This window comes from Anopheles merus, chromosome 2R, assembly GCF_017562075.2.
Source record: "Anopheles merus strain MAF chromosome 2R, AmerM5.1, whole genome shotgun sequence".
Classification (NCBI taxonomy): Eukaryota; Metazoa; Arthropoda; class Insecta; order Diptera; family Culicidae; genus Anopheles; species Anopheles merus.
In genome coordinates, this window is record NC_054082.1 from 45036246 (window position 1) to 45063075 (window position 26830).

At 43.4% G+C, this 26830-nt stretch overlaps 3 protein-coding genes across 12 annotated transcripts in view; 1 reads left to right on the forward strand and 2 right to left on the reverse strand.

Moving 5' to 3' along the window:
• Positions 1-790: 790 nt before the first annotated feature.
• On the reverse strand, positions 791-15345 carry LOC121590260 (protein sex-lethal-like). 10 transcript variants are annotated; one of them, XM_041909747.1, is made up of 6 exons: positions 13411-15345; positions 12287-12332; positions 11075-11416; positions 9811-10100; positions 9546-9709; positions 791-5159 (listed from the first exon to the last, which is right to left on the reverse strand). In XM_041909747.1, exons 1-6 carry the CDS (start codon positions 13455-13457, stop codon positions 5074-5076), a joined length of 975 nt encoding a protein of 324 aa, XP_041765681.1. In that variant the 5' UTR covers positions 13458-15345; the 3' UTR covers positions 791-5073. The 10 variants fall into 10 exon arrangements, with proteins under 10 accessions (XP_041765681.1, XP_041765690.1, XP_041765680.1 ...); XM_041909756.1 differs by having other exon boundaries at positions 11075-11401; positions 13411-15344; XM_041909746.1 differs by having other exon boundaries at positions 9811-10103; positions 13411-15342.
• Positions 15346-15426: 81 nt separating this feature from the next.
• On the forward strand, positions 15427-16214 carry LOC121590262 (NADH dehydrogenase [ubiquinone] 1 alpha subcomplex subunit 7-like). Its single transcript, XM_041909757.1, has 4 exons — positions 15427-15597; positions 15702-15790; positions 15870-15962; positions 16045-16214. The coding sequence occupies exons 1-4, from the start codon at positions 15532-15534 to the stop codon at positions 16097-16099; spliced, it is 303 nt and encodes a 100-aa protein (XP_041765691.1). The 5' UTR covers positions 15427-15531; the 3' UTR covers positions 16100-16214.
• A 768-nt stretch (positions 16215-16982) lies between these two features.
• The window catches only part of LOC121590258 (GAS2-like protein pickled eggs), a 34715-nt gene continuing 24867 nt past the window's right edge, over positions 16983-26830 (reverse strand). Inside the window, exons 7-11 of the mRNA XM_041909742.1 lie at positions 22924-23031; positions 20863-21047; positions 20597-20756; positions 20146-20533; positions 16983-20068 (exon numbers count right to left, since the gene is read on the reverse strand). Of these exons, the coding sequence (XP_041765676.1) occupies positions 18897-20068; positions 20146-20533; positions 20597-20756; positions 20863-21047; positions 22924-23031 (2013 nt within the window). The 3' untranslated portion in view covers positions 16983-18896. The remainder of the gene's footprint in view (positions 20069-20145; positions 20534-20596; positions 20757-20862; positions 21048-22923; positions 23032-26830) is intronic.

Sequence of the window (26830 nt, forward strand, 5' to 3'; positions counted from 1 at the left end):
TAAATGTCCGTTCTATGGGAAGTGTGTGTATGTATGTTATGAGTAAGTGTTGCACACGTGCTATCTGCCGATCTTTTCCTCCGCTTTATTCTGCTTTGTTGTTTGTTGTCTGGTGTGGTTTTCAGTTCATTTGTTCTGTTTCGGTTTGGTTTAGTGTTTTGGTTCGTGTTATTGAATAATGTTCCGTTTTCGTCTCTGTTCTGTTTTGTCCATTACGGTGTAGTTGTGTTGTTTTTCGTCTGTATATCGTCTTCCTACTGTCTGCCTTTTGTCCTGTCGGCTTCATGTCACGTTCCAATTTTAAATGACCTAGAATTATAAATTCCTTTCAGGATGTTGGTTTAAATTAATTGGAAAAATATTTTCTGTGTTTGCGTGCATACATACACACACATACACACAAACTTGGGCCATGGGTCCAACCATCTAGTAATGGGGGTCCGCTTGCCAGGGCTTTTTTTTAAAGCATATTCAGCACAACACAGCACATAAAACACGTGGCCCGTAGCATGGGTAAGAAGGGGAAAATCGGTTTATACTTCAAGTTAAACAGAGTTTCTTGTTTCGTTTGTTCATTTCTCGCTTCCTGTTCCATTATACTCTGAATATGACACACGATTTGCATACACGCATACACTATCACACTCTCATACACATTTGTTTAACTCGGTTTTTAGTTTTCTCTGTTCTACACTTTTAAGAGAAGTTATGTAGTTTTCCTCTTGGAAGCATTTACTATGTTTTTTTTCCATTTCGTTTTTCTTTTACTAACTCTTTCTCCCCCTCTCTCTCTCTCTCTCTCTCTCTCTCTCTCTCTCTCTCTCTCTCTCTCTCTCTCTCTCTCTCTCTGTTGGGTTGATCTTTTCAACGAATTACTCCTTATTGTAACAGTGCCTTTTGGGGTTTTTCGACTTTTCCTTACTGGCAAGTATGACATTAATGCTATAGCTTTAGGTATAGTGTTTGTTTTTACACCGGTTTTTGTTGTTGTTCTACTGCTTTTCCGACCACTTTTACTTCGTCCTAGTTCGGAACATCCAAAAACGTGCACGCATAGTATTTATGTTTGTTTTTTTGTTTTACTTGTCTTGGTTTTATTCGTTATGTTTTTCATTTTTACAACTTTTCTTTGCTTCCTGCGTCCCCATTGCTAGTACATTTTCCTTTTAGTTTGCATACAATTGCTCTGGTTGACACAACCAAAAAATCACAGCTAATAACTAGATCTTCATGTTTCGTTCCATTTCCTGCGTGTGTATGCATGCGGCTTTACTCTCTCTTTCTCTCTCTTCTATCTGCTTTCATATTTTCTTGTTACTTGTTTGCCGGGGGTACGCTTTCATACAACTTTTATACGTTGTTCTGCTACTACGTCGAATGTATAAAATAAATAAAACCATCGCGATCAACCACAGGCCCGCTCACCATGCAGTTTAATGCGATACATTTTTTTTGCTATTTATAATGGTACTGAGTTTAGTAAATGAATATAATATACAATGGGAAACAATGAGACAATATTAAACAAAGAGTAATTTCTTAATGATCAATTAACGAGCCTATAAATGATTTTTTTTTTCAATCTTCCAACAAAAAACAACTCCTACATTCTTTGCTAAACATCATTACAATTTCAAGTCCCTGTTTTGTATTACTTCTTGTTTGCAACATAATGTAATTCTATTGTACTTAGTAGTTTATAGTTTTGTCTTTTATATTATTTCCTTCAGTTTACCACTACTCCATTATTTTCTTCGCAAGTATGCAAGTAACATCATGGATCATGGAATGTGGGGTCTGTTCCCTCTCTTATAGTACAGTATATTTAAATGTTTCATTCAAATATCAATAATTGACCAACTAATTTGATTTCGTGTCGATTGTTTTATTTTTCCCTTCCACTAAAAACAAACCATCTACTATTTCAAGCTGTAGAACAGACGAAGACCATATTGCTTAGAACACATTAAATCTGAACAAAAGTGTAAGTGTTTTAAAAAAATTAACCTTTATAAACACACACTTACAGCAGCTCGAACCGTCACACATACTCACACTCACACGCACAACGATCGCTCTACAGTTGTTCTTACAGTGAATCCATTACATTGCATTCTTTTCTTCCCGTTGTCTTGCTACACAATACGATTCTAGGTTTCGTTTGCTACTCATTTTTGTCGTTATTATTTTTTGTTCGTTTTTTTTTCTTCAACTTTAATTTTCATAGTATAGGAGAACAAACAGAATGTATATATATTTGAGTTTTGTATATATATCTATATAGATGTATATATATGCCATTGGTTCAATATATAAGACACGTAAATGTTTTTTTCTTCTTTCAAGCTATCTCGTACTACTTAGGTTTAGTTTTCCTTGTGCCGTAAACGTGTGAACAGTATCCGTCATTTTTTAAATCTGTTTTGTTTTAACGAAATGTTTCATCTCTACTAATTTCGTCACTTTTCTTTCTTCGCCGTCGACTCCTGTACTGCGCAAACACAATTTCCTGGCTTTCTTTGCTTCGGTAGATTTTTTGCTATCTTGTCGCAAAACAAATATAAAGTGTAACATGCTTTCAATACATTTAATTTCCAACCACTCACTCCTTTTCTATGTCACTGGCGGGGGTTTGTTTTGCAAGCCTAAACAAGGAATGATACTCAAGACTGCTCTATTAACCTAACTTTCCTAACACCTTTCTCTGCCTGACAGCTGACTCGCTCGGTACGCTAATGGTTTCGCAACTTAACGCGACGAAAAGCGCAATAATTAATCACTATGGAAGATCAAATTGCTAATCTTTCTAAGCCGTAAAATCCGGATGTGTCTGTACTACTATATCAATGTCTATAATCGTATGGCGTTGGATTTGAAATCTGATTCTATCTGGTTTGTGTAATTGAGGAAGAGTTTGATTTATATTAAATTTAGCGTAAGTATCGGAACTGGCGTAAAAACTGGCGAGTTTGGATTTACTACGCTGAATTTGTCGTAGCGAGTGTGTCTCTTTTCTTTCTTTTTTTTGTTCTTTTGTTCTTGTTTAACTTCTTAATGAGGTATGGATAGAGAAGGATTATCAACTGGGGTGCAACTGGCACCAGGAGCGCAAGGGTTTTGCTTGGAGAAAATACAAAGGACGAATGTCGCCGAATATAGATCTACTTACTGACTCTTCCTCTGGTTAGCTATACCACTTTCACTGTACACCCATTGAGTTCAAAAACGTCGCTAACACTCTGTTGTTTTAATAACTCTTCCGTTTTTGTTTAATGATCATTGTATCACTTTTTAACTTTTATCTCTAGAACTTTTATCTCGCTTTTTTTTAGTATTATGATTTTCTTATTCATTTCTTTTTTCATTTGCAGGGGAAATTGAACAAACATAATTGCATAGCAAAGAGTTACTCTGTGAAGGAAGATGATAAGACTCAATGAAAATTGAAAAGCATCGATTTATTGCTGTCGATTTTTACGTGAAATCTTTATTCTGTTTCGTACTCTCTACCTTTCTTTTACGCGAGCATGGGGATGCTTCCTTTACATGGGTACATAATGTATGTAAATGCAAGTTGTTGTTTTTGTTTTGCTTTCATGCGCCATTACGATTCAATTCCCGGAGCATGTATTCCTTTATATTCTACTCTCATTGCTTCGTTTGTTTTATTGTTGTGTAGCTTCAGGAAATAGTTTGCTCTATGAGTCTAATGCAAATTTACTTTTTTAAAGTTTTCTCGTGTTTCCGGTTTTCTATATATAGTTAGACTCTCAACCCTTTACACTTTTATATGCAGTAGGTGTGTTCACTCTTTTCTTACAGATCATCTACTAGTATAGTTTGATTTGGTTTTGTAACTATATAGTTTAGAAATGGCAGATTATGCTCCTACGCTGTACAGCATCATAGTTGCGGGAGAATTGCATTTAATGCCAAGGTAAAGCAGTAGTACTTAACATTCATACTGTTGACAGCTAAAAGCTACTATCAACAACCTAAAACGCACACACACCGAGGAATGCATTCAACTAAATATGGCGAAGGGTTTCAGTCCAGTTATACAACCACGGAAACTTAATATGTACAATTGCAGTTTGTTACTCAAAAGCGAAATTGATAATAATCTTTAATAATGGACCTTTTTTGCATTTGTGCACAAAAAATGTGGGTTAAAAAAATTTCGAATGATTGATGACACTAACACGCGCCCCTAGTTCATTGCAATCATCACATGTGTTTAATGAGAAATAGTAAGAACCCTGTTTTGTTTGTAAGTATGTCTAGTAATAGTGTGTTTTGAATTACTTTGAGATATTTCTCTATGAGAAAGTCTTTCCAACCGCTTTTTTTTACTTGTGCTAGCTTGTAACTGGGATGGATTGTTCTTCTCAAATGGCCGCCAAATACAAGAGCCTGCAGTAATACTTTGTGTGATCGCATTTTTGTTGGTTCAAGATATTCGATAACATAATCATCGCAAGCACATGGTCACCCAAACAGGCAGAACATAATCTAACAACTTTGGTTTTGTATTGGTAGAAACCAAAAGGAAAATCACCTATCTGGATCGACCATCGATCGCAGTCGATTGAACACTGGATTGTTTATAAAATCTGTTTGGCTCGATTTGTCTCGATCAGGTGTCGCCCTCTTTATAACAACCTTTCTTTCGTCTTCATTTTTGTGTTCGCCACAATCACAACACGATCATTTTCAGCCACTCCTTGGCACCTCACGACCGTATACCTAATCATCGGCAAAAACCGTCCATCCGTTTATGTTGCCATAGGTTTTGCACTTTTCATTTTAATTAAATGTACGTTTTACAACCATTTCTATCGCAATTGCGCTCCGATAGGGAGCTATATGTTTGTAACGCTCCCGACCGACACTCCTAAAATTACACTAAAAGGAAGTATGAAATTGTTCCCACGCCTCCGATCGGTTTTCTATCGACGTTGAAAGAAGCGTAGAGCAACGAAGCACAGCACTACCGCACCATTCGAACAACAATCCCTGCGCTTAGCTGTGCCCGAACTAAATCGTACGTGCCGTTCCGATGAGAATGGACAGTTAGTAAAATATTAACGAGTGGTGCGATCGTAACAGCCCACTCGAACGATCGTTATATTTCATTGTGTTCTGACGAGGAAGTAGCGCTGGAATGTGATAGAAAAGTTTGGACAAGGAGCACCAATTGGCGGTACCAATTCGTGCAGGTGATTGCAGGGAGCAAGTAAAAGAGAGATAATGATGCTGATTAGTAAGTGAAAGACAGTTACAGGATGCATGTTGGGTGAATGATGTTTGATAAAGAGAGTGAGTAAAGATTATTTTCGTAAAAGATTGGATTTTCACGTATAGAAACATTGTTAAAAAGGACGTACAGTGTTAAAGTAAGCTTTAAAGTATAATGGATGAAATTAACTTATCATTAAATTAAACTAATTTTTTTGAAAACAAAACCTTTCCAGTTCGTACACTAACTGATTAAATTTAAGAATGTAAATATTCTCTTTGATGTGGCAGTTTAAAATGCAAATAATCTAATTGAATTACAAATACCATATCTGAAGAAATGATACAAAATTATTGCAAGACTTTGAACATGAACTAAAATGCTACGAAGTACTCGCTACTCGCTAACTAAGTACAAAACAAGACATCTGAATGTGATCCCAATATAATGTTTAGAATAGTCTATCCGTATTATATCAGTAGATTTTACACCTACCAACACAATTGTTTCTACAACAGTAGCCTAGTAGATGATCGAAACCTTGGAAAGTTTTATAAGCCACAATATGTGTAATTCCTTGCAATGTAACCGTTTCGAGTTGGTGATCGGCCTGTTTTCTTCTAATGAATTTAACCTTTGCAAGCCTATCAGGGCTCACACTGTAAGATTGTGCTTCGGAACGTATTACTATCTTTGGAAAATAATAATCTTAAGACATTTCAGGTTGATCATTGTTAGCTTAGAGGTGAATTCAATTTCAATTAATGAATTCAATTAGAATTTCAATTTCCTCATCTTTCATCCTATCCATCAGACCATTCCGTGAAGTTGCAACTAGTACGTAATTAGAAGAACAAACCCTACGGGTTGCTCTACACATCTCGTCTATGGGAGAGGAATGATATTTGTAAACTACCTTTGATATAAATGCGTCTTCTACGTTATAGTCCACGTTGCAGAATATAGCTTAGTGTACACAATCGCTTTGTATTTTGGCAAAGTCTACGGTTTTCATTCTCACGTTTTCGTATGTACAGCGCACAGTCTATGGATTTTTGTTCAGTTTTTGACTAATGGTTTACTTTTGGATGAAGTTGTATAAAAAGTCTTACATCTAAATCTCACATTGTTTGCACCCGCGCAAGCTCTACAGCGCGCTCAGCTTTATGCTATCGCAATCGTTTCGATTGGCAAAACCGTTCAATCTGCGATTGTAGAACACAAATCCGTGCCTCGTGCTCGATTCTGTGGTCTTCATAATCGTATGATCGCAGTCTCTCGTTGCCGTTGCCGTTGCTGCTGCCGGTGCAGGACTTTCGCTAACTATCACCCACCAAACGCTACCCCATACAGTAGGAGCGACTAAATTGGAACTACGCAAATTACTATCTAGTAGTACCTTAAATATCAGTAAGGATACGACTCAATGTTGTTCCTGTTGCTAAAGTCCAATCCATCGGCTGGTTGGGGCATCAGGCCGAAGCACACAAAAACACATCAGAGGTTTGATTTTTCCACGCAAGATCGGTAGATTGCGTCCGTTGGAAATGCATGTCAAAGCCACGGAGATAAATAACCGGAAAACCGGAACCAGCCACGAGAGCGATAACGCAGTAGTACACGAACCCGAACCCGTTTTGAGAGAAAGAAAAATGCAATAAAACGTTATCGAATCTCTTTGAGGTATGGGGCAACAGTTTCGCCGCAGAAGGGTAAGGGTGACATGACTCCATATGATCAGTGTATTATGGGAAGCGGTCTAACCGGTGGAAACAGTCTATCGACATCAAATGGAATAATTGCAGTGCAATGCTAGAAAAACAAGTCACATCAATTACGTCTACTTGTGAGCATTTCAAAAAAGCATATCGTTTTGCCTACGGAAAGGGAATGGATGCGGTGCCTAACGTATACACATCCCATCACAGATTGTACATAAACGAATGTGTCTATATAGCATGTCAAAACATTATACGATAGAGACAGAAAAGGATAATGAATGGGCGCTCTCTGATGTTCTCTACATTTCACTTTATGATTAGAAATGACAGTTTTAGGGTAGTACGAGACTACTACAATGTATTATGCAAAGCCAAGAGAGATAGAGTGAGAGATAGACAGAAAGAGATGGAGTGAGAGAGAGAGAAAGAGCGGCGAAGGTAAGTCTAAGAATTGTTTACAGGGAAGAATATTAGTCTATTGCACTATTACCACGAAGCACGATGAAGGGATTTGTCGGAATTCTACATGACAAACTATAAATTCCGATGATTAGAACGCCGTATGAATAATGATTCGATTCGATATACAGTAAGTTTACATATGATAACACACAACAAGCCTGCAGCACAGCACTGTGGTTGTGGCACAGTACTAAACAAAAAAACATACATATACTGTTCATAAATTCTAATCAACTATCGCCAATGTTTGCGCATGGCGGCATTGGAAGCATTAAAAAAATAAAAACAAAACAAACGAATAAACACACCGTCATCTTGAAAATTCAACTTACGTTAGGCATCTCTTCATATATTTCACCTATAAAAAAAACTCTGGTGTCTGAATGAATAAGGCTATTTTTTATTATTTTGCAATGTAATTGATTCCCCGTTTGCTTTCTTTAATGATATGTTAGGAGCATTCTTACGACTAAGAATTAATCCTTCTGGCAAACTATTTTTCAATCGCTTTGGTCTCTTAACATTTGCATCCATTTGCTCAAAGCTTGAACTGAAATAAGAGGATTAGAACATTTGCTAGCGAGATTCGCTAAGATCCATCCTTTCTTGCTTTTTTTGTGGCCCTAATAACCTGTTAGTAAAATCCTCTTGCTTCAAGGTTTTGCTTTATAAAATTGTTCCCATCAGATGTTAAAAGAATCACTATCTTTGCAGCTTTCAAAATATTACATGATACGGTATGGAAAAGTACGCATTCTATCTAACAAGCCGAACATTTCATTTATATAATACCTAATTCGCACAAAAATTGAAAACTCGAACAAATATAAAAGAAACTAACCTTCTAACCTTATTATGCTGGACATAGGGACAATTACAAAGGCGAAACATTGTGTAACGTGTTTTTTTCATGTGAAATACGTAAAAAAACTACATGCTTGAACAAAGGATTTTAACATAAACCCATTTTTTATCGTACAGAATAGATATTCAACCAATATGAACGCTGGATAATGACTGGACTAATATAAAAAATATATACTACGTTGGTTGCAATTTACAACTATTTGTTTTTGTTTTATCAATTGAAATTACTTGCGTAGTAATGTTGTTTGAATTTACTAACCGGCTTTGCTTGACCTACAGTGGCCATATCTAACCGATAGTTTAACGCATTATTTTTTACGTTCATGATACACAAAATAGAAACAAAACCCTGTCCGCTTTGCATCGCGTTAGTACCCATGTATAGGTTCTTAGATTATTGCAACAAAAACTATGTTCCTTATGCATCTAAAACTGGACTAAACATATGTTATTAAGCTCTTTGCTAAGGCTCCTCCATATATGTTATGCAATTTTTTCGCTTAACGTATGCACAAAGTTGCTTTTTCCGAGAACCATTAATAATTGCATAAAGATGTTTTTTTACGACGCGAACGAGAGGCTCGTCATGCACTTTTCACTACAAGGTAAAATCTAGTCCTAATGGAAATCAAATATAAGTTGAAACAAAGCAAAGTTTCGGCCTTGTTTAGCATTGGTAAACCAGGCAACAATTAAAACGACAACAGAAGGAAAATCGCACTTCTAACACAACACAGAGAATCGCGCTAAATGGCCGAATAAACGCAATCATACTATAATCGTAATAAGGATAACCACTAATCAAAAGGAAGACATGAATAAATTATTAAAAACTGCACAAGCAACGAATCGGGAAAAGGACTGCCGAATGAAAAAAAAAAACTGATCGGCAGCCTAAAGCTTCCCTACATGCCATAACAAACTTAATCAATTGTTTTGCTTTGTTTTATTTAGTTACGAGCAATGACAACGGAAATCCAGGATAAAGATGAGCAAAAAATATTTAAAATGATCAACTAGACTTATCGGTACGTCTAATTACCACCTTTTTATCCTGCCTAAACCGTTGCCAATGCTTCGTTAAAAAATAGCTCATCTAGTTAAATGAGTATAAGAATCGGGGGAGGAAATCCTCCAAGAGGATGTACACTAGGATATTATTAGGATGAAGATGTTGGTGTAGCTGTGTCAGTGTGCATGTAAGTAAATATGTAGGGTGATTATTCAGTACGGGGTATTGCGCATTCGTACTCTACCTCTGTTATTGTGCACTATAGAGTTGTACGAGGGTACGTAGAGTGCCGCCTTAGCTCTGCCATGGTCTTCTGCAACACGCACTATCAGCGGCTGATTGCCACCCTGCGGGATCACATTATTGAGGGCCGATATTGCTTCCTGCGCTTCCTCGCGCTTGTTGAACCTAAAATAACAGCATAGTTCATGTAACAAACAGTTACAAGATAAGGCATCATTTGCCTGCAGCGCTAGGCAAACGTTCGAGATAGTCGTTTTGATTCTTACCGTACGAAGGCTACTCCACGCGGCTGACCCGTTAGCTTATCTCGAAGGATATTCTTTTGCACGATGGTACCGTACTTGCCGAATATGATATCCAGCTGCTCCTCGGTGATCGTGCGGGGCAAATTCGTGATGTACAGATTCGTTTCCTTGATATCGTCGCTCTGTGGCCGTGCGTACGAAACCTTTAGACGCTTGTTACGCAGCGGATAGCCATTCAGACATTTGATCGCTCGTTGTGCCGCTTCCTCGTTCAGGTAGTTTACGAAACCAAAGCCGTAGCTGTATCCAGTCTGCTTTGGTCCCAAGCACGAATAAGAAATGTTGTGTGGAGAATGTGTCGAAAAAGAGAGAGAACAAAAACGAAAACAATAAACTAGCAAAATCACGGCCCGTGCCTCATTCCGTGAAACAGTTCCAGCATTTTTCAAGACCAGACTGTAACCGGTTGATGAAAGCGGCAAACAACAAAACATACAGATTAAATGTACTTTTATAATGTGGTCTCTACGGCTGACATCTGATTCCTAACAGCAAGCACCTAACTATTATAGTAAGCTCATGCGAGCACAGTAACACGAAGACGAAATCGAAATAGCAAAAGATATGTGCTGTATTATGCAAAAAGGAAGGCAGTTTTATGATCTAAAAAGCATCAATTGAAGCTAAAATAGAAAACAAAAGTAAACATTGAAACTGACATCGCTTTGTAAAAATGAAAATCGTAACATTGAATTGTCCGTTTTATTTCGAGCAACACATAAAAGAAAGAAAATCATTTGCACGAAACCCGAAAACTAAACCCTTCCCGAGAACGCTTACATGTGTCCCAAGGCCAAACCATCCATATTCCCTGGGTGCCCTCCACATTGCATGTAAGCCCCAATTATGTTATTTCTAATTCTAAATTACTGCAGTCACTGTCAGTGAGAAGAATCTGTTAACGATACCGCCTTTACCGATTAGCAATCATGACAATGATGATGATGGCAATGGTGATGATAATACTTGGTGCGAAATGTAGCTTAATGTGTGCACCGGGCTTCACAGCCCAGCAACTTAGTTCCGCTCGGTCTCATTCAAAATGCGGTATATGGCGATGTGGAGAGCTTAGCGCTGTGTTTTCATTTATTATTGCTTCTCTTACTTTGCCTAACGCCGAACGCACTAAAGCTAATGATGTCAAGAAGGTTCTACCAGTCAGACTAAAAGATGGGCAATAAGCGTCTACAAACTACCCGGCTAAGCGCCATTCCGTCGAGCATACCTTTAGATCTCTCATCAGTCGGCAACTCTCGATGGGTCCCATCGCGGAGAACATCGAGTACATTTCGCGCTCCGTCATATCCTGCGGTAGATAGTTGACGATCAGGTTCGTACCGGCAGTGCCGGACGACCCCGGACCAAAGTTCATGCCGGTCAGCGAGCTGGTGCTGGACGATGACGTGTGATGATGGGATGCTGGCTGGCTGAGGTGATTGTGATGGTGGTGGTGGTGATGGTGCGGTGTCGAAGGATTGCCACCACCGAACGTGCTGCTCGACGGCATATCGCCGTACAGTCGAGGCCGCGAATACGATGAAAAGTCAGCATCCTGCAGGTAGTTTGACTGGAACATTGCAGAACAATTTGAACTTTTTTATGCGCGCCATACGCGCCAAACACGCGCACACGGCAGCTCGGTTGGAAGTGGTACAGACTGGTCGATGCTGGCTAAAACGAGATAGGATCGGTCACCAGCAAACCGAACGGGACCACCTCGTCGTCGTTTGCGTTCCCTCTTGCAGGACGTTAGAAAGCGTTGAAATAGAAAGACAGAAGAATCGCTTCCGCCATTTACCAACACTTCCGGCTATGATTTATCAGTGTGATCAGCAATTTTAAACTAATCTTTTATCGAAATGTTTCTCCATAAACGATACTCATTAACCAGAAGGCAATGGGTATGAAAAAATATACATACCGCTCGATTATCGGAACCAGCACACAAACGTAAACAAACGCAAGGGAAGGACAACACGATGTAGTGGTGGTCGGTTGCCAAAAAATGAAAAAGAACGTTCCACAGCCATGGCTTTACTTTAGCCTGAAGCCGTCTAGGACACCCAACCACGAGAACTAACCGACGTCACCGTCGTAATGCAGCAATCCTCGTGGACAGGTTGTCGCCAGCTGACGTGAACTTGAACGTTCGTTGTCGTTGGAACTTTTTTTTACTGCCCCTCTCGGTCATTGGATTCTAAACGACCAGGCACATTCGAAAAGATTTCGTCCGAACGTCCTATTTGGACGCGCCGGCAAATGTTAAGTGCACCTTAGCTTTCTTTTTCTTTTGCTAAGGACCGGAAACGACCGCCATGAGGTGGGGTAATCGGGAAGGGAGTCGTTTTAGCATCAGTATCCCCAGTGCACTCCAACCGGGCACACCGTAGGCGCAAATTGCGCGAGCTGAGACTGAAATTATACAGGCAAAACGTACCATTCCGGAGGGTAACGAGTGGGACATTCCCCACAGTCGGCCGCTACTATATTTTCCGAGCACATTCCGTATCACAAGCGTGTGTAGTTTTACGTGGCCGTAAGATGTGCACATTGTGGGAGCGAGTTCGAAAGCGATGAGATGCAACCGAAAAGGAGAACCGAAAATGAAAACAGGAAAAAAAAACGATATAAGAACATATTGTCGGAATTAGAGGATCAAAATTCATGTAAATACAGTCGAATAAAATTACACAGAATGCAAATTTACCACCCCTTTCGCTCCGTGTCAGGCCTAACCTAATCGATTCATTTGCAGCCGTAAATACTTCTCCCTAACAAACCCTTTTGGAGTGCTTAGGAAAGTTAACTGAGAGAAAATAAGTTCTTAAAGCGAAATGATATGTCTCGCATGTTGCAAGAACGAGTGATATTCTTGCCGCCGACCAGCCCGGGGATGATGTTAGGATGACAAGGCACATGCATGGGGCGCGATAAACGACGCACAACAGCATAAACCACCCTTCTCTTGCTGCTCTTCCATCTCCCCGCCATGATGCACGGACGATCCCCAGGAAACGATGGCGAAAGGATTCACCGAGAGTCGGCTGACCGAGAGTGTGTGTGTTTTCAGTCAGCCCTGCACTATCACTGTGGCCGACTTGATTATTATTTCAAAGTGGATCATTTTTATCGATTTCCTCGTGCTTCCTTCGGACGTTTCCCCATCTCCCCGCACATTCTTTGTTTTCGCCTCAATTCGCAAATATACAACCCATTCGTGCGCTCTTCATTGTATGCACATTTTAGAGATGTTTTTTTGTTTTGTATCTGCCTCCCTTTGAATCATCATAATGATTTCGCTCCTTTTCACTCACACACTCTCAATCATTGGCCTTCGGACTGGGTCATCCTGATTGCTCTCGTACATTGGAGTAGACTTCAGTCCCCATTCAGAACCGCATGGTGCCTCGCCTTCTCCCGCCAGTGGACCATTTAATGATAGGCACCGATTTGAATTCCGCCCCTCTTTCCCCTCTTCGAACTCCTCTCTCTCTCTTTTATGATATTGTTATGCTGAGACATGATTGGTTCGGTTTCGCTCAGCGACCCCCAAAACCGTACCTTGATCGAAAGGATGACGAAGGATATCCATTCATTTTACTGTACATTTTCCTCGCTGTAGCCGCAGTTGCCACACGTCGTCCTCGTTCCGTCTCGCAAGAAGTGATTCCTTTTTTATGTATTCTTAGTACAGATGTTTTTTTTTCTTCTTTTTACTTCTTTTCGTTTCACTTCACAGATTCCACGCTATTCCACGCACCACGTTTGCGTTCGCTTTCTCGACAAAAACTCGCCAACTTTCGCGGGGAATGACCAGGGCACAGGACGAACACGAGAGATGACGATGTTGCTGCTGATTGCTGCCGAATTGCTATTGCCTGATGGTGCTCCTGCCACAACACACAACCAGGACGAGGGCAAATCGCTTTCACAAATTAAATAGGCCTGCTAGGACGTCCGTGCTGCCGCCACTGCTTGTGTATGTTTTCAAACTACCACTGATAACAAACGGGACACAGAGCGCACTAGCATTAATGATGGGGCACGTCGGAGCAAAGGGAGCCACAGCGCAAGAGTAAAGTAAAAAAAAGAGCACACACACACACTCTGAGAAAATCGAAACACGAGGAGCACTATCGCGTACGAGAAGATGCTTTTCACGTTCTTTCAACACACTCTATGCTATGTGCACTAATCGTCGACGTTTGAGCAGAGCTTTTTTGCCTGCTTTTACACCACGGCCTGCTACGTTGATGTGCCCCTGGCGTTGGTATCCAGCGAGCCACGGGGGTTTCCTTCCGCGCCTGCTAAGGAACGATGCACACACTCGCTCACACTATCGACGTATATCCAGCACCGCGCGCGTTTGTACGACAAAGCGAACTTTTCCGAGGCCTGCTAATGATGCTTCTGCTACCGCTGCTGGTACCTTCCACAGTGGGTTTTGCGTTTTCTTTCCAGCAAATTGTTTTCGATTGCTAGTTAGACCAGCCGATGGTACGATGACGATAGAAGGATGTGGGACGGGCTCTGAAGATGAAGAACAATTTAATCTCTCCACATAATAGATTCCCCACCCACTGATGTGACTGCCGTAGGACAGCAAGCAAGTGCCCAAGAGAGTGTACAGGGCACCGGATCCGCGGTTGGGATAAAATCAATGCAGCTCCCGTGTGTCACTTGCAAGAGATGCACATTAGAATGTCGAAAATGATGTATTCGCCCTGTTGGATGCTCTTCAGCTGTCACCTGTGCGTGTGGGGCCAACCCTTCCTTTGCTATTCTCCCGTAAAACGATCCGGAGGGTGATTTCACCGTAGGGAGCAGAGCTTACGCTTCACTGAATGCGAGTTTTACGTTTGGCAGGCTTTCTAGTCGGTTCTTCCTTGTCCGCGATGCAGGGCAGCAATGTTACAATACTTTTGCACAAATTAACCTCATTGTGGCATCCAGAACGCTTCTTCCTGCCTTCTTCCACCACCGAACACACAAATCCACCTTTTTTTCTTCTCCTAAATTGTGTTAGTAACTCGCTGCACAAACACACTCCAATTTTCGCTGCCGTCCACACGGTTTGCACCACAAATCAATCCCACCAGATGAGGCTCCTGCAAACGTGCACGCTATTGCAACGCAACGAAAGAAAATGCACCGCTGGGAGGAAAGTTGTCGATGTTCTGAAAATTCCTTCGCTTTTGCTGCTTCTTTTCACCCGACCTTCCGACTCTTTGCTGCTGCTGCTGCCTCGTTCGCCTGCACGACTACCATCGCCCAAAAACGCACACTAAACAACACCGTGGGTCTCACTTGACAGCAGCCGTGTGCATACACAGCGATCAACTGATGGCTGCTCGGTAAAGCTAATCCAAATGAGCACAATTTCATCTATGTTTCACTTAGAAAAGAACAGCAATATATTGGTTTTAAATAATCGAATTATTAATGATGTAAAATATTCTGCACCACATCAAAAACAGACTCAAAAACTGTAGACAAAATCTCAAGCGTTCGACTAGATGACTTCAACGGCTGCGACCCGGATAATCGAGCGCCCGCAGCTTCTGTCATGCGTTGGAGCGGAATCAAAACATTGCTTTTCCATTGCACAGAAATCAAACAGCTGGGAACGTACCGGGGAAACTCTATCCGCTCGAAATCAAGCGCGTTTTTACGGCAGGAAACATGTCCGGAGTAGTGCGTCGTGATATTTCGCCGATGCTGCAGAAGCTGCGCAACTTTCTGCTCGGTGTAAGTACCCTGCCGAACGCCTATCGTTCGAGCAAATTTGCGATGCCCCAGAAGATTTACCATTATGTAATCTAATCTGTTTTCCCGGACGGACGGTTTTCCAGCGACAACATACGAACGCTCTTCGCTTTGAGGATGGAATTGCAGCCAGAACTCAACCGCCACCGAATCTACCCGATGGACCAGCACACAAGTATGTAGTTGCCAGCCGGCACCATCGCGCATCGTGTATCAGTAGTCAGTGTTTCTCAAACATACGAACCCCGTTTCAGACTGTCTGCTAACCACTACGTGATCCGTGATGCACGTCGCGAAGTTGCTCCACCGATTGATTTGACCACGCAGAAGCTACTGGCGGAAAAGGGGTAGCTAGTGTATTTTTTAGCAATCCTTCCTAGGTGGGGGGATGTGACACTTCTTACTAACTTTTCACTTTTATTCACACAGATCAGCTGCGAAACTTCCGACACCCGGCAAGTCGTTTGGCTGGGATAAGCATTAAATCTTTCGGACTCGTTATAGGTGAACTATGAAGTGAAAAACAACAAGTGCTGTATCCTGTGTTTATCTAGTGAACGTGCGGTCCCGAATAAAGAAGCGAGGACGTGTACCAACAATTACCGTCTTCTTCATTAGTCCGCTCCCGATTGGTCACGTCGCGCCGACATGATCGATTACCAATAGGTCTTCAGGTAGCTCAGTCCATAACCGAACAACTACAGCCTGGTGTTTCCAGTCTCCGTTAGATTCTGTTCCACCAAAACCCCCAGTCGATCGCGAACATACCTTTCATCCCAGCAGAGTTCAGCATTCTCATAACGAGCATCCACCATTGTCGAGATATTAATTGTAATGTAGTTGTTGGTAAGGTCGACGATTGCAAGATTGCATACACTCGTCTATCCCCTCGAGGTCGCACCGTAATACTGTGCTTTAGAAGTGAAACTTTTAACGACCAGCAGGCAGTTCGTCTCCATCCTGTCGATCGTGAAGGCTGTATAAGGCTGTGTAAGTGTGGTATACAGGGATTTCCAGGAGTTCTCACAGCTGTGGGACACGTTATCCGCTCCTTGATAATGTAATGAGAATTTTACTCTCTCCCCTTGTTAGACAAATCCAATAGGAATTGTCAACGAGCCTGTCCAAAAAAAGTGCCATGTATTCCAATTTCCAGCAAATGAAGTTCACTTCCCATAAGAAAGGGTCAAGGAAGTGTCCTGCAACTATGAGAACCCTTGGAATACCCTATACATTTCACGGTTGGCCGATGATAGATATGCTGTTGATCAGTATTCAAAATGTAACAGAGCTCGATCGACTAATTTCGGATTCATTTCTATGCAAACTATTGTTATTCTACTCACAGGCCAATCACTGCAATGATGTAGGTTTCACGTTTATTTACGTTTATTATTGCCACAAATAAGATAGTGGAGTTTATTACATATGCTGTCCTACCTTTTTTTTTAATTCTTGATACACTGTTAAAAGCAAACAGCAAAAAGAAAACTTTAAACAATGTGTACGTAACTAGGTTTTATCGTGTGATTTTTTAAACGTGATTTTTTGATTTTCTTGCAAGAACTGCGCGTTTTGTTAGTAACTTTTTTTTTCTTTATGTTTCATCAATTGTAAATTGTCATCCTGACTGCGCTCTACGCCAAGTTTAGCAAACTTAACACAATTGCGCACTCATATTGCACAGCACTCTTTGATTATGCCTAATGCTTCTCAATCCCACTTTTCTTGCTTTTCCTCGCCTTCGTCACATTCCTCATCACCAGGTGATAAAGGTACGTGCAGAATTGCTTTTCCGTTTTTTCGAATCCAACATGCAAACCGTCCTTTCTAGCCACTATTGTATTGACCGCGTGTTTCATAGTCTATGCTACGTTTTACTCAATTTTTGCCTGTTTATCTGTAAATGTCAATCAATTTTAATATGAATTGTTATCATCTTGCTCAATACGGCTATAGTAGTACTTCAACCGGCTCGCTACTCACGCTGGACGCTACGAATTTCGTACTTTTTATTTCATAATTTGTAGTTTAGTGGCGGTCATGGAAATTGCACTGCTTTACACGCACAGCGCTTCTCATTTTGCTCCCATAAAGGCAGAAAGGGCATAAAAATGGGAAATGTGCAATGATTAAAAAATGCGGCTTTTGTTACGCTACATAAAAATGGGAAAGACTTGACGCATCGTATCGGGCGGTTCGTATTAAAACATGCCTTTTCCTGCAAGCACTTTATCTATTTCGGTAAATTCTCACCGATATCAACTACGGTCTAGTAAAAAAAAAACTCTTTTCACTAAGCAGTCGATATATTGTAGTGTGAAAAGGGTTTCTACATTTCGTATCTTATTTTCTTCCTTTCCTAAACTATCTCGGTAAAAAGCAAAAGTCAGTCATTCTTCAGCACTCTCAGGGATCAAAAGCATCTTTAGTTAGTGTTTTTTCCTACCCCCTCAACGTGTGTCTAGTTTTAGTTTTATTCCAGATAAACGATAGTGAATGCACATAGCAGTTGGGATGGCTAGCGCCTAACGTGGCATTTTGAAATTTCCATTCGCCATCTTTCGGGTAAACACGTGCTAGGAACGTAAAACACCAGTAATTATTATTGAGAAAAAGAGCATGTTCGCGCAAGGCTGCGATATGGAAGCGCATAATGATAGGGTACGGCATTACAAGTTGTATGTATAGCACGGCTTTTTTTTTCTTTAAATCATCTTTTAACTACAAAACAATCCTAAGCACAATAACAACGGGAAGCAAAACATGGACCGCAAAAAATGGCAAACATGAGGATGTTGCGTGTCATACTCCGGGAATGATAACGCCAACGTCAATTGTACTCCCTCTCAAGGAGTAACTCGCTCTCTCTCTCTCTCTCTCTCTCTCTCTCTCTCTCTCTCTCTCTCTCTCTCTCTCTCTGTTCAGTCACCAAAAACGACTTCCTCTAGTTTAAATCTGATATGGTATCAAACAAAGAATAAGCCAGATACAATGTGGGAAACCCTCGGAAGGTTTGTCGGTTAGTTATGAAACGGTGGAGCCGTTTTGAGGAAATCAAAATCCAAATAATCGTTTCAGCTACAAAAAGGGCCTGGCAGGCAAATTCATTCTTCTCTCGTCGTCCATAACAATGCGCTAGCAAACTTAATCGGAAGTGCAGCAGCGCTGCTGGTATGGAAATATACCGTATTTAGCTTGAACGTCCGCTCACATGCTGGTTCTGGATATGGTTAGGGTAGCACGCCGTTCGGACGTACAGGGGGGTACGCCACACATCGTCAATACAGGCCCGTGTTGGAGCGAACGGGAGCCGGAATCTTCGACAGGCCCTTGTCGAGACGCCTAGGCGAAACGACGGACGCTAAATCGCGACAGTTGGACTGCGTACTATCCGAAGCGTTCGAGAGCGTGCTTGCCCGCTTGGACAGTGTGGAGTGTGGCTTGGACGGGGACGCGCCTGTGCCGACGCCTGCCACCATCACCTTCGACCGATCGAGATTGCCATTGGAGTGTACCCAGGCGGTGGTGAAATCGTCCACCAGCTCGTCCGGTACGCTCGTTTGCGATACCAGCCGCCTTACGCGTTCGACGATCTGCGTATCGTTCGTACCCGAGTCCAGCGTGTCCTTGATTTGCTGCAGCAGCAACGCCACCGCGTCCGTTGAGCTCTTGCTCGGGGACGTGTTGGTGGAGGTGCATGCCGATCCGGTCGCTTTCGGCGTCCTGTTTCTGCCGGTCATTGTGCGTTCCGCCGCCAGCGAGGCACGAACGGGTGAATTGCGCGTGAACGGTCCGGGCGCTGGCGGGCCGCCAGCACCCTTGCTCGCCGCACTGAACGTCTGGGACGTGAGCGATGGTCGCTTCTTGTTCGATCGTCCGCTCCAGGTGTTGGTTTCCTTCGCCGACGATTCGCCCGTCGCAGCGGTGGAACCGGCGAGTGCGGTCGGTTTGCGCGTGACCGATTTGGCGATGGATGGCTTGCGGAGCCCGGGTGCCACCGTCAACTCGTCGGTAACCGTGCCGCTGGCGGTGCTTTCGGCACTTTCCTTGCGTCGTGGCCCGACCGGGGAACGCGGAATGCGTGAACCGACACCGCCAGCACCACCAGTAGCGGCAGCAGAGGCAACCACGCTGGTACGGTCCAGGATACGGTCGGAAAAGCCCGTCTTGCGCAAACCGGTCGCATTCGCAATGTCCACCGTGATCTCGTCATCGTTCACGTACACACCGTAGCTTTCGAACGAGCCGGATGCAGGACCGGTCGAGATCACCCCGTCCGGGCAATCGATGAGCGAATCGTGCTCGGAGACGAAGTGGGGCCCGACCGGCGATCCGTTCGCCACTGCCAGCTCGTCCGAGATCGGCGTCAGATCTTCGTCGTTCGTTTTCGTAGAGCTTTCATCCTCGGTTGGGCTTGCCTGCGAGTCCGAAGTGGTCGTCTCGAGATGCGCTGGAATCAAACGCGGAAAGTAAGAAAACATGAATTGTTAAACGATTCTATTCATATATGTGCGATTCCATCCATACCATTGGTATCTGCATCTTCGCTCGACTGTTGACTGTTTCCGAACCCTTTACGCAACCCGCCAGCACCGTTCGCTGTTTGGCCTGCAGTTTGGCCACCCTGCACCAGCCCCAGGCTGCGGTAGCCCTCATCACTTATCTCGCTACCGTTATCGCTGACGCTCTCGTAGCGGTTCTTGTCATCTTCCGACGGTAAGACCGTCGTCGCTCCGACTACCGGTGCTACCAGCTCCTTATCACATTCAAAGTGCACTACACCGCCGGCAGCACTGCTCTGTATTCCGCTCGGTTTGCGTTTGTTGGCCACACTGTTCTCCTGCATTCGGCGAGGACTCGGTGAAACCGAGCGTCGGGACGTTTTCAACGGTGATCCAGGTGGTTGGAGTTTATCCTGTGAACAGGAAGATAGTGTATTAGTTTAACTTATCATAGTTCATTGTATTTTAACACTTACTCCGTTTTCAGTCGGTAAGCGCCGTTGCGCACTGGGACTGCGGCTGCGACTTCGCGCACGTGCTGGAGGTGACAAAGTATTGCTGTTGTTACTAGTACCGCTATTGATTGGCGATCCGTTCTGGCTGGGAGTAGCATTGGCTTTCCACGGCGAACCAGAACTAAAGAAAGAGTAAAGAGTAAGTTCAAGAAAATCGTTAGAATAGTTGCTAACGCACAAGAATGGGTACAACTACAGGTTGGCATGTGATGACCTCCGGTACCTACCGATCATAATGAACCTGAGCTTTGTGCAGCTCGATTCCATTGGCGTTGGTAGTTTTGGTGATCAGACGGGCAGAGGCGGACGACCGATGCTGTGATCGACAGCGGCACGGATCGTGTTTGTCCAGGTAGTGTGCAAGCGTGTCCCAGCCGCCACCGACACGTACCATCACGTGTGAACGAAGAATCTACACAACAGGCACAGGATACCGAGGTCGCGCAAGGGAAAACGCAAACACAGTTTCATGAATGATTAATGTTTCGATGCTGCGGTGAGTTTGGGTGTCCACAATTTCGTAAAAAAAATTGTTACATTTTCAAACGATGGATGGTGTGGGCCCTATACCAGCCCATGGGGTTTTGATTTATGTAATCTGTAGGGTTCATTGCAGCGGAACCAAAACTCTTTGGTCCACACATACCGATTCCTTTCCGGCAGTGCGATGCGCAGTCACGTTCACGCAATACTGACCCACATTCCATGCGTCTTCAACTCTTGCGCTTTGTTTGACGAAGAAATAAAACCACTGTGATGTACCCTCGAATTCGTTTGTACCTTTGAATTCGGTTGTACCTTTGGTTTAGTCGCATCACATTTACACTGTTTCAGTAGCCTGAATCAACAATTTCCATCGGTCCAGTCCAGTTGATTTTTAATTTTATAAGTAAACAAAGAGCTGATAACTCAAGATAATATAATGTGATAAATCTATTAGCTTTGCAATGATCGACTTTTTTATCACATCTAGCGGTTTTGGAAGATAACTGTGATAAGATAGTTTGGTAATTTGGAGCAATATTACGTTATATTGCCCTTTTGGTCCGATAATTCCTTTAGCCGATTTGATCTTTATGGAATCTTTTAATAAATAAGTGAATGTTTTAAAAAAAAATATGTTTTTTTAGCATAAATTCATAGTGATATCGTTCCATTAAATCATACGATAACGTACATCAAAACAACCAACGAAGGACGGCAAACAAATAAAAGGAAAAACTAATAAGTTAGCAATGAACCAACCCTTATCTGGCAAAGATAACAAAGGCGACCAACACTACACAACAAAATCGATGACGGCACACGAAGAAACCGTCATCAAGTTGTGTCGCAAAAGCGGAAGCGACTTGATAATGACACAGGAAGAAATGGCTACATGAATGTTAAGGCATCACACCAAAAGGTGTCAAGGATCATTGAAATGGGTTGAGATTCTTCAGTCTGCACGTCTCACCAGTTGAAAGTTTAAGATGTTGAGAGTAAGATTCATTAAAAGATTCATAATCAACGCCGCCTGCATATTGAGTTTTGTTCAGGTTAATTTACATTGTTTACATCAGCTTCTGAGAAATCTGTCAAGAATGATGCTCAGGATTGCTTTTCAGCCATCTAAAGACGCTAAGTCCTTTCCCCATAAATTCTGTCGAACGAAGAAAATGTTAATCCTCAAAAGAAAATGAATCTAGATCCAGGTAAAAAACGGTTCCTTCTGCTTTGGTGTTTTCTGGTTTAGTGCAGTAGAAAGAAACAGACGCCGAATGTTCCCACGGTTTCCTCTACAAATTCTCGGAAGTCAAAATATGTATGCAGTTAAGCTAGAATGCCGTACACATATTATCTACTGCTTTGACCTTTTCTACAGAAAGATAATAGAAAAGCCGAAGCAAATTGGTTACAAAATGATAATCTCAGCTGACCAACACGCTGAAGACATCACTGCTGCGGAATGCCGAAAAAGAGCAAACATGGTTTTAAAAACAGAACGAGTCCTAATACTGCTCCAGGAAAGCATAAGAGTTCCCAGCTTGCAGCAACACGTTTCAAGATTACAGAATGTCTTTCCTTCGGTCACTCTGTCCCACCGCTCGGCTTGGGCAACATACCACCTTCTGCCCACTGGTGTGTGCTGTGTAAATGCCTGCCGCTTTGGCTGAAACCGCTCAACATTCAACCCACGGAGGACAAACCCTAATTCATTATTCCCTCTTCCGGAGTGTATTGGATGCAGTTATGGTTCGCTCACTGGGGACGTGTTTAAGGGAAGGCGGTATGCAGCGTTTACTTACCCGCACGAAAATGAGCACTTTGGTATCGCCGATTCTGTACTTGCCCTCCGAGACGCGCACCATCGGGAACTGTGACGGGCAGGTGCACTTTTCCACCAGATCACGAACCTGTGGGAAGAGAGATAGATGGGGGGAGAGAGGAAGAGATAATAGAAAAGCACAGTGTACACACCATGCATAAATTAATGAACATTTGTTTGGGCGTCAATTGATTACGCGTGCCGTGGGCGGGTGTGGTAGCATAATGGTGAAGGTGAACACAAGCGATACTGTCAGGATACATGATAAAAAAGAATCCAAGGGTTTAAGCCCACTAATCGTCTCGGCGGTGTCTACAGCATGATCTATAACATCTATTACTAAAGTGTACGGATTGTTGAGAAGGCTCGTTGGTTAGGACCTTATTATGGCACAAGAGGCATGGTCAACTCGAGGGGAATTGTTTTTACTCAACTTGGTCGTCAAAACTAGCCGCTGTGGAGCAATTGTGCAAACTTCCAACCACATTGAAGTCCACGTCGTTCTTAACCATCATCCCTCGTCAAGCTGTACCTGATCGCGGTACGGCTAGGCTAGGTGGCAACCGGACCATAGGACCAGTTCAAATAATAGCCATACAGTAACCAAAGATCACTGGTCCAAGTTCGCCCACACGATCGAACCCGGGTTTGGTATCGGTCCCCGCCGCCGGACACTAGTACGTTGCGCCATTCTGCCCTCTCTCTTGCTCTGTTGCGATCGATCGTAGTCGCGCAATGTCTAAAACACCGCCCCGAGAAGTACGCCAAAGATCACAGTTTACGATCGCGGTATGGTGTGTGTGCACACGGTGGCGTGTGTGGTGGGTACCGCTTTCCGCTCCGGCTGGACATCAGAACAAGATTGTCGTCGAGGCGCGGGAGGACGAAGAAAGTGGCTTGGATGTGGGTCGGCTGTGTGTCCACGTTTGTACGTGATCGAGGTGGCCGCGGACCAAAGGTTTGTAATAATAATAATAATAATAATAATAATAATAATAATAATAATAATGCTAATGCCAATAATAATGGTCATCATCATCATCATCATAAGGGCAGTAAAGCCGCCGTACTGCGTGGCCTAAGCTGTAAAGCTGTTTAAAGAGAGTGTGGACAGACAACATATACACACACATACGCACACACAGAACCCTCGCAACAAGAATGTCGTAAGCGCGTGTGGCTCTTACGGCAAATCCTCCGCGCTCGCCAAACCGTACGAACCTGTTCCGATAGAGAAATATGACCTAACCCCACATCCAACTACGCTCCTTGCGGCCCATTCCGCACGAAACTTGGCGAAGAAGTAGCCACCGTCCACTGCCACTGTCTTGCTGTCTTGCTAGGTTGTCATACACACACACACACACACACCCCATGCCCTATCTCCCGGACGAAGGGGGCTCGCGCATGTTCTGTTGTTCTGGCTCCAGCCTATAAAGAACCCATTTGCATACTCATACGCAATGGACCGACTGCTAGGAGGGAACCAGAAGGGAGAGACGAGTAGCCAGGATAATGGTGTCGGTGGTGGTGGTGGTGGCGATGGTGGTGCTGGCGGTGGTTGGCGGGTGGATTATTAGCGAAAAACTATCTAGCGAACCACTTCCTACTCGTTTGCGGGTTTCACGCGTTTGCTTTTACCGTTTGGCACGAGCGACGGCGAGCCTTCCGAGTCGGCCGGACCGATGGGCCGGATGATGTTGGGCGTCGGTGGTGCTGGGTGGAATGCCGCGGCCCGGTGACAATTTGCTGAACCCCGGGAGGGGCGACGCGTTAGTGGTTGGCGGTAGCAGAGTAAATGGGACGTATAAAAAGGGCGGCATATAAGATTTGGTTTTTTTGTTGTTGTTGCTGTTGTTGGTGTTAAACAACAATCCGACCCGAAACTCTAAGCATAGGGATGTGTGTGCGTGTGTATGTATGTGAGCTAGATGAGATAAATGAGCGCGCCTGCCAAAAGCAGCAAACCGGATGATCTCGGCTGCCGGACGTCATTGGCATAAGCATAAAAATGATAAATCGAACCATATTTTGGCAGACAGTTTAGGACAACGACCGGCAGTTCTCACATCGTCGCCAAATTATTTATTATCTTCCCCATCGAGAGCTGAAGTGAGATAATTTGTAGGCAAAGATTATATGTTTAAAAAAACGCACGTTTGTAGTGTGTAGTAAACAAACGCTTAACAAACCAGGTCCACAATCCTCATGCACGAGTGAGCGTGCTGTTTGTTTCACTGGAAGTGAAGATGTTGCGTGATATTTCGAAGTGTTTATTTTGACATGCGCTCGAAAATTTAAAAAGTACTCAGCGAGAAAACATAAATATTGCTGCGTGCCGAGCACGGATCACACGAAACATTGAATTTCAACAAAAAAAAACCGTTTTGTTTGGCGGCAAAACATTACACCTCGATCGTGCCTCGACAGTGAGAGATCGATACGGGTGGCCTCCCCTCGCGGTTAAAGCAAGATTTGCTCAAACTGATTCAAACGTCTTAGTACACCTTTTGCTTGTTTGCGAGTGGTCGTGCGCGCTAAAACTCTCAGCTGTAGGTACCTCAAAGGTACTCCAAAGCAGGAAGACACAACGCACCTATCCTGGGTGAGTAGGGGGTAGAAGAGAACCACCACAAGTAGCCCGGACACACTTTTCGGCTGTTGCTGTCAATTGTCAAGCAGCGTGTCAAATAACAAAAAAAACCGAGCATCGTCATCTACGCGTTGTTGTTTCTTTACTTTGTGCTTAAGGGGAGTGATTTCACCACCCAGCTCACGCCAGCTACACACCACTAATCGGCAAGGTCGCTGCAAACGGCGGGACCCAACGAACGATGCGTGTTGCATCATCGGTTTGATGGAGCCGAACAAACCAGTCCTGCGACCGAATCATTCCCTATCCCTTACCGGTGGCACTGCCGATCGGCGAAACATAATGGTGAATCGGTGTTTGTCAACAATCAGTGACCTCCTGGCCGCCCCCTGCGGGTGAATGCTAATTGTCGAATTAATTGTGTCCACAGCACGGTGGCATTTTACAGACAGTTTGTCACCCTGCACCTGCATTGTTGCGCAGGAAGGTTACTAAACATCAGCTCATAGGTCTTTTACGACAGGTCGATGGTAGTGATGTCACTTGCTACATCTCACCATTGCCTAAAAGCGATCCTTACAAACGAGTGAAGCGTCGAGGACTTGCGCGTGTTTGCTTATTACACTTATTGATCTCATCGTCAATGCGTCCCTATGATGTCATCGTAAACATCTTGGCCGTGTTCAAGATGCCTCTCCTCTGATAGGAGAAAGGCCACGCAGGCCAAAAGAGCGGCCCATTCATAATCCGCACCAAAAGTCACACGCGTGCATCGAGGGCAGGTTGGATACGGTTGCAGTTAAGCGTGCGTAACGTCGTGCGTTCTGTCAACCGTAACCGACCCGAACTGCTCCCCCGGAATGTCGAAGGACAATGTGACACACACACGTTTTTCTTCGCCTTCGGCCGAAAGGTGAGATAAATTGGATTGACCCTGGGGTAGGGTTTGGTGGCCGCTAGGGTTTGGAGCTAAATGCCTGGCAAAGCGGATAAAGACGTTTCACTTCTTTAAGCTTCCCCAACACGGTCGCACGACGTAGCCCTAATCTGATGGACGTGGCAGCGGTACTAGCTCCCCCGGAGCCGGGTGTAGGGCAGCTTATCCTCATTAACAACGATGTCGGTCACTTGCTTCAATTTGTTTACCTCACAAAAAGGCAGTTCGGGAGTTCTTTTGCGCTTACGTTTCGCTTCTAACTTACATTGCCCATCTAGATATGGCTAGGAATAGGGGGGAGGGTGGAAAAATTTACAACCTTTTCATTTGCCAGAGATGCACGCCAACCCCGGTTCC

Coding starts and splice junctions, on each gene's coding strand:
- LOC121590260 (XM_041909746.1), bottom strand. CDS start 13,457: ATGTACAGTAAAATGAATGGATATCCTTCGTCATCCTTTCGATCAAG. Junction 10,104..11,074: donor GACTGATGAGAGATCTAAAG/GTATGCTCGACG, acceptor TTGGGACCAAAG/CAGACTGGATACAGCTACGG. Junction 9,710..9,810: donor CGTGGAGTAGCCTTCGTACG/GTAAGAATCAAA, acceptor CTGTTATTTTAG/GTTCAACAAGCGCGAGGAAG.
- LOC121590262 (XM_041909757.1), top strand. CDS start 15,532: ATGTCCGGAGTAGTGCGTCGTGATATTTCGCCGATGCTGCAGAAGCTG. Junction 15,598..15,701: donor TGCGCAACTTTCTGCTCGGT/GTAAGTACCCTG, acceptor ACGGTTTTCCAG/CGACAACATACGAACGCTCT. Junction 15,791..15,869: donor CCCGATGGACCAGCACACAA/GTATGTAGTTGC, acceptor ACCCCGTTTCAG/ACTGTCTGCTAACCACTACG.